The sequence below is a fragment of the Adelges cooleyi genome, unplaced genomic scaffold, assembly GCF_023614345.1.
Source record: "Adelges cooleyi isolate 19-005CV unplaced genomic scaffold, UGA_ACOO_1.1 ACOO_flye_CR_arks_rails_tigmint_CR_PRNA_548, whole genome shotgun sequence".
NCBI classification, from domain to species: domain Eukaryota; kingdom Metazoa; phylum Arthropoda; class Insecta; order Hemiptera; family Adelgidae; genus Adelges; species Adelges cooleyi.
The window spans coordinates 1-7,859 of NW_026096239.1; the positions used below are offsets into that span (position 1 = coordinate 1).

General features: G+C 30.4%; 1 protein-coding gene across 1 annotated transcript; it reads left to right on the forward strand.

Moving 5' to 3' along the window:
* Nucleotides 1-1,120: 1,120 nt before the first annotated feature.
* Nucleotides 1,121-5,591, forward strand: LOC126842535 (uncharacterized; the record flags this gene model as incomplete). The annotated part of the gene is made up of 7 exons (XM_050579546.1): nucleotides 1,121-1,168; nucleotides 1,251-1,280; nucleotides 1,348-1,371; nucleotides 2,209-2,259; nucleotides 4,100-4,126; nucleotides 4,694-4,786; nucleotides 5,383-5,591. Coding segments are annotated over exons 4-7 (375 nt in total), but the record flags the coding sequence as incomplete, so codon positions are not given.
* Nucleotides 5,592-7,859: the final 2,268 nt, after the last annotated feature.

The following is a 7,859-nucleotide window of genomic DNA, read 5'->3' on the forward strand; positions in this document are numbered from 1 at the left end:
GGGACCTCCCAATATTCTACAAAATATAAGCTCTATCCCCAGTATACTGGCTTCTGTTATTATAGTTTTGTATACTTTGTGTGAAATTTAAATTGTTTAATACTTATTTTAGAAAGCCATATACTCTTTTAAGTTCCTTTATTAGTTTTTGGTACATAGCTGCAATGCTTTGTGATTAATTTAACGTTGTACACACATTTTTTCATAATAGTCATAATAATACATATTGGTTTTCTGAAATAAATAATAGCATTTTATTGTGCACACGTGTAGTAAAGCATTTAATTATTGACAGTTGAATTCACATAAGTAAATAATAAGCAGTAATTATATTATTACATTTTCTACAGTCGATCATAATGTGAAACTTGTCTTGCTTTCAGAACTAAAGTACAAAAACAAAAAAAAAACAATACAAATTTGGAACTCCTTTGAGTAAAAAAACGTAAAATTAAATAATCAAAATTATTATGCCAGGAATTGTGATTGTCTTTTTTTCCTTTAAAAAAAAAAAAAAAAGTCGAAAAATGGTATATGTTATAGATACTAAGAAGCAAATATCTTAACTAGCGTCAGAGTCATGTAAATATGCAATTATATAAAACAAAAACAGCTATGTAAATAAATTAACATAGGCAATCTGAAAAATATATTAAGACTTAACTTTTTTGGTCGACATAAAATACCATGCATCAATTGTAAGAAAAACACTTTAAAACATTTTAACAAACTGATAGAGTTATTATTTTGCTTATAACTTCTGTGATTTCGCTGGATCAATCAAGTTATACTAACCACCTACTAAGATTGTAAGTACATTCATTTTGCAGATTAATAAGTTTTAAGATTAATTTATTTATTTTGTCAGCCAGAGATAACTTTTTGACCGCTAAGTCAATTTCTTTAAATCACAAGTGTATATTAACGAATTTACACATATAATGTACAGTTACAGTGTTTATGATATTTTGTAACTACATTTTTAAATTAATATGTGGAACATAAGATACCATTATTTTAGGATCTCAGTTTCACATTAGAGTTTTAAATGGTTATTGAATATAATATACGAACATTAATTGTTTTGTGTTATTCTTGCAGATAAAAATGAAACCTCTATGTATTTTAATACCGTTTACCTTAGTAAATATATTGGTAGCTGAATTAGGTGATTAGTTCATTTTAACACTAACTTACATGAAGAAGTATATATCTTTAAAAAAAACTCAATATTCAAATTTTTTTTACAGATGAATATACTATAGAGGTTATTAGAACAAGTCAGTAAATATTTACTTTAAATCAAACGTTTTTTGAATTTTATTATATTTTTATAATTTTTTACAGATCGACACATCGAACTGGCAAGAAGTAAAATTTATTTAAAATTAAAATAATTTTGTATAATGTGTTTGAGATGTTTGTCTGGTTAATTAATTAATTATTTTTTAATAATTAAAAATTATAGTTTCTATAATCTGTTTAAGTTAGAATGGAATAAGTACCATTGTTTTAAAAAAAAGTGTAGATATAAAGTTCATCTAAATAAAATTAATTATTTTTATACTCAAAGAAATAGTTTCTATAATTTAATTTTAATTAATATGGCTATAGGTAGTCACTATTTAATATAACAAGATAAGATAGCGTTAAATGACAATCGTTTAAAATACATGACGTACGGTTACGTGCCAACAGCTTATTTCAGTTTGTAAGTTAATTTCTTTTTTATTCTTTTCTTTTGTTTAAACGTTCTTAACATTTGAGATGCTATAGGTTTTAAAAAAAATAAAAGCAAGTTGTTTGATTTATAAGTTATAACATATGATACACATTATGGCATAATGATTTATAATATATACATTATAAAATTATCTGTTAAAATCTTATGTTAACAGATAATTTTTATAATACATCGATGATAAGAATCAATAAACTCAGCGAACGCGTATTTATAAAACAATGATTTCTTATAGAGACTTTTTTTTCTATCACTGGTAACAGGCATTTGAGGTGTGTTTTAGAGTGTTTAGGAAGTGCAATATCTAATTTTATCTTATCTGTAGTGTAGTTGTAATGGACGTATTATTTCTTTAGTTAAGATTTTTATACACTTGTTATTCATTTCTTATAAGTATTTAACCCATTTTATCGATTAATTTTGTTCTTACTTATTTTATAACTAAAACCAAAATTTGATTATTCTAGAATACATGCCGCTATTAATTGAAAAATATGTTCTTGGACCATATAAGATGGGTAATCAATAATTATAATAATTGTTATACAATAAATAATATTAAAAAGCTTGCTAGTAAAAATTACACGTTTTGAAAATTATATAAAAAATTGCAACAAAAGTTATTCTATTTTCAAATTTATAATAACTATTATAAATTTACTATTATAATACTAGTATAATTTACTACTATAAAATAAAATTTTAATATTAAAAAATTAAAATATCCATTGTACAAGCCGATACATAGGATCATGGATGTGTCTAAAATAACTAGGTTTTTGCCTTTACGATTACGCGATTTACGCATCAATATAGCTTTTGATTCCGGATACATTATACCGAGACAACATTAACTATGATTAAGCAAGAAAGTGTTTATCTCACTTAAATATATACTGTCTGAATGAGGGTGTTTGTCAATATCGACAAAAACGAATTGGCCAGTACATTAAAATTACTTACCAGCTTAAAATTTTATGGACATTTTTTACTATAGTTAATTAATATTCATAGTATATCATGTTTTTTATTTTTATTTCAGAAATGGCGTATGGACACATAAAAAGTAAAATATTCATATATATTGAGAATAATTATTTACTTACATAAAGATTTCCATCATAATATGAAAACGATGTACATCACAATTTTGTTTTTGTATTTTAGTAATGTTACAAGACCAGATTCATTTGCAACTTGAAATATGTGATAAAACCCGTAAATATAAAATGTTTGCCAATTAAATTAATGATTTAACAACTCGGATGTTTAATGAGTAATGATGTTTTTTACTCTAAGTAATAAATAATTATACAAAAGTAAAACTGTTAAGTACAAAAATATATCACATATATGTCGTAAAGTGCACACAAGAGAACAACGTCGCGAGTGGAAATCTGAAACTGAACTGTGTCGAGGGTGAAGCTTGTTTTGGTTTATATACTTTCCCGTATAGAGCGTAGAATATTTGACCACCACAAATTTAATTTTGTTAATCTAAATGAAAATAATAAAAATTCGATCAAGGTAGTCATAATTAGAAACCAGAATTATATGCATTTGCATGATCTCACTGAGTTTATGGTCTGTCTTGAGTATGTAAATTTGTACGAAGTAGTCCTTAATCATAGTACTAACGATAAACATTGACAAACCGCAAACAATTTACCGAAATTACACTTTCACAGTCAACAAGTAATTCAAATACTTAAACTGAATGACTCCTATAGTTGACCATTGTAACGCTACGTTTGTTGTTGTTGCGATGCCCGTGAAATGGCAGACGATTCAAGCTTGAACACGTTGTAGTAGATTTTCGAATATGGACATAGCAACCTTGAAAATGAATACGGTTGAACTGTAATTTTCCCCTTTTTTGGGGTTTTCCTAAATAAAAAAAAAAGTTTGACGATAGATTTTGGAGAAAATAATATCGGAGAATTCGGCTAAACAGTTTAAAATATACGAGCCTGTGAGAATGAAGGTGACGTAAGTCAAAATTAAAAAAAAAAAAATCGCAATATCGCTAGGGCATATTAGTATACTCTAAAAGAGTCATTTAGTCAGTGGAGTAAGTACAGTTGAGCTTTTTTCCGCCAGAGAGCGCCACCTAAAATTCCGTTAGTTACCGTGTTTGTGTGAAACACAAAACGCAAACCCTTCTACTGCTCATAACGACTTAAATTTGACCTACGCCACTTTCATTTTCATCGGCTCATATCGCGGGTCCAGACGCAAAAATAAAAACACATCATTGAAAAAACAATACCATTCAACTCTGCGTCGCAGCTAAAATATTTTAAAGAAAATAGTTTTTCAGCCTTACTATTACTTAATATTCATTTATTTTGATTTTAGATATCGGAATACCTGAGATAAACGAAGGTAATTATAATTGTATATGAATTTCTCGGAGGTTTTGCGTGGTAAATCGCAATTTTACACGTTAAAACTTTAGAAAGCTTAACTTTAGAGAACTGAACCTCGCGCTAGGCCGTTATTTATCTACATTTCCCGCTAGATTCGTTGCCATGGAATATTACGAATTGTATAACTGTGCATACTGTTTAGGGTTTGGAAAAGAGCTTTGCGTGATTTGGCTATCATAAAATTTGAGTATGTTCTCTAAACTGTGTCAAAGGCTATTATTATGCAGTGATCTATTATTATATTTAGGCCTTCTTTTTTTACCCTTCTATAAACGTGATGAGTGAATGAACTTGGCCACAGCTGCTACGTTCAATTCTAAAACCTGCTTACTCAATAGCGATTCAAACACAAATGATAGGCATGTAACGAAGGAGCTGTCTTGTTGCCAGAATTTAGACTTCATAAAGAATCTTTAACATTAACGTCAAGTTGCAGAAAAATTGGCAGCGTTACAGTTCCTTTAAGAGCGATAATGCAACTCTATTTCGATCAACTAATTTTTTTTTATTCCTTGATATTAAGGAGATTTTGAAGGTGTTACTCTCCAAGATTTAGGATGTGCAAGAAGAGTTATCACTCTAGAAGCTATTACAACTTTAATCCGTTCTGTGTTAAGTAAATAAACATTTTTTTACTATTTTTTATGCATAAAATATGTATTGCTATTTAAACACCCTCCCTCAATGAATAATCTCTATTGGTCCAGCTTTCCTTTCAACTGAATGGTTCCCATTGTTGACTGCAGTTTATGAAACTTTTGCCTTGCAAACGAATTTATCAGAATGACTAATGCCTGGTTTTCAATTATTTTATACCTACTGGAGTTATAATCCACCTTGCTCGTACTTCTCTTGAATAAAATAATACCATGTCTGTGTGTGTTTATTGTTTTGTCCATCGATGAAACTAGATTAAAACTAAGTAATATGCTTATTATTTCACTGTGAGTTATTTGTATATACCAGTGGCGTAGTTATGATTTTGTTCTGGGGGATAGATGCATTTTTGAGTAAACGTAGAGCTACAAGGTACAATAAGTACGTTTTAGGTAACAGGAACATAATTTTAAAAGAAGTCGAGAACTACGAAAATGATTAATATCCCCCCCCCCTACATAACTACGCCACTGTTATACACTTGTGTATGTTGTGTCTTGCAAATAAAGAAAATAATTAACTAACTAGTTAATTTCGGTAATTTTTTTTTTTAAGGAAAGTTAAAAGAAGGAGAAGACGATCAAAGTTTTACAAAATTTTCCAAGATTTGTCGTTTGATAGGAGCGTTTAGAAGTATAAAATACCCAAGTTCATACATAGATACGGCTGTTATTAACGATAGAGGATTTTGTGTTGTAATATGTGTAGACATAAGTTTTAACATATACAGAAACATTGGAAGCATAATTTGGGAAGCAAATCCAGTAGACCCTGAAAATTCTTTATTACAGCCACTTTCTGATCAGTTAATATTATAATATCGTCCAGGAATCACTAGGAGTACTTATTTTACAGTACAATCGTTATTGTATTCAAATAATTATTGCATATCTCACTAATAACCAAACTGTCAATAAATATGTATATAATATTAAACACTTTTTAGTAAACAGTAATAATCACGATTATAAAAACATTTATTGCTTATGTATGTAACGCGACAAAATCTATTATAGTGTGTCAGATAAATTAGTGCCCAAGTGTTGCATAGTGTGAGCTTTTATCTATTAAAACCCATTTTCGTATTGCCCCTCGGTCTTAAAGTCGGATAACACTGTTCCGTCACCCTACACACTGCTGCCTTACATCCGGCATATGGAGACCTATTTTTGTTTTTTTTTCATCTATGTGACCAACAAATCAAATAAAGGAGTAAGCGTTGGTGACAATTTGCCCCGGGTGCCCATCTGACCCGTTGGGGTACAAAAAACTGGGGAGCGACTATTGTGTTTGTAAATACTCATATAGAATTTTCTAGCGTGAGGCTAATTATCCGAATCGGTGAAAGCTAGCACAACTTGTGCCCTTGGATAAGCCCTCGTCGTATCGCCTTATTTTTTCGTTGGATACGGTGGGCAAGTTGTTTGAGGAGATGCAGATTCGGCGGATAAGGGCCCATATGCAGCTGGTAGATAGTCAATATGGGTTCAGAGAAGGTTCTACTCTTAACCCATTAGGTTAGGTTAGGTTTTGAAAATGGCCAACGTGCTGGGAAAATGGTGACAAACAGTGTTACCGACAAGGGACGATGGACGTATCGTTTGATCGCTGACGTTACCAGATTGGTCACTAGGAGACACGGTGAAGTCAATTTCCATCTAACAGGTCATGATTGCATTTGGGAGCTATTTATTCCGATACAGCCTCACTGACAATGACAAGTGCGCCCAGTGTGGTACCACTCCGGACATTTGTGGCATTTGGAAGAGCTGAAGTTGGACGGGCTCGTGGAGAAAATTATTTAATTTAGGGAATCGTGGCAGCTAATCTCGGGCTACACCAAACGCGTCATGATGGAACGGGAAAAGGCTGAGAGGAAGACAAAAACAACCGGTAGTTGTCCCTCATAAAAAAATTAGGTCAAGGAAAAAAAAAAAATTTCCATGCGGTGGAAGTAAGTATGTATGCGACCGCCCCTCGCGGGTCTTTTGTAAATATTAATTTAGTTGTAGTTTATCAATTTTCAAAATAAATGATGTCGGGCTGGGAGGGAAGCAAAGCAAAAGAGCGTCCTTCTCTTAGTCTGAGCGATACCATGATAAATAAAAAAGAAATCTTTAGAGCTAAGGACTTGAATTTTCATCGGGGGCAATGAAGTCATAATTACCTAAATCAATACGATGTGCGCGTACGGCCTACGGAATTTTTTTTTGACTGGTTGTTTTTATAGTTTATCTAGAGTCTAGACTATTGAACAAATTTTGTTCAAATAAATACTAAAATTATCTCTATGCTTGTATAACTGTCATTACAGTACTCAAGTTTTTTTTTTATAGAAAAGCAGAAATGATTCATAGTCAAACCAGAATATCAGTACCACAATCGGTACGATATGAGTTTGTAATTTTACGTTGTTTAAAATTAACTGTAATATTTACATTTTAATAATAAAAAAAAACCTATGGTAAAACAAAATATAAGGTTAAATAATACACATCAATTTATTTAAAATTCAATAGAATATCGAAATTGAATTTGACCGTAGTCAGTTTTAAGATTTTATTTTGGATGCGGACCAGAGATGCTATTGGTTTTACAATGATCTGGGCTTTTTTTGTGTCTTTATACACTGTGACTTTTTTAATAACTGGACCAATTCCTTCGAGTAGCAACTCTATAAATCACAAATTTATCTAGTTGGTACTTTTGGGGGGTTACATATTGATTTATTATTATTTGTACAGTATTTGTTTAGTATAAAGTAGAGAAACCCCTTATTATACCCCTTTTCACACGCATAATGCAATGATTAAATGTATAATATTTTGTATAGAAATTTAAGATGAGAACTAACAATTAGTGTTTATCTCCGTGTGATCAACCCTATAGAATACTCCCACCCCTTCACTCGCAATAAAGGCATTGCTAATATGTCTAAATGTTTAAGCTTTTGTACGTTCAAGTAAGATTTTGAATGGAATTAAAATCTATACCAGACAATATTGTATAGAAAAATATCTATGGTCGCGTTG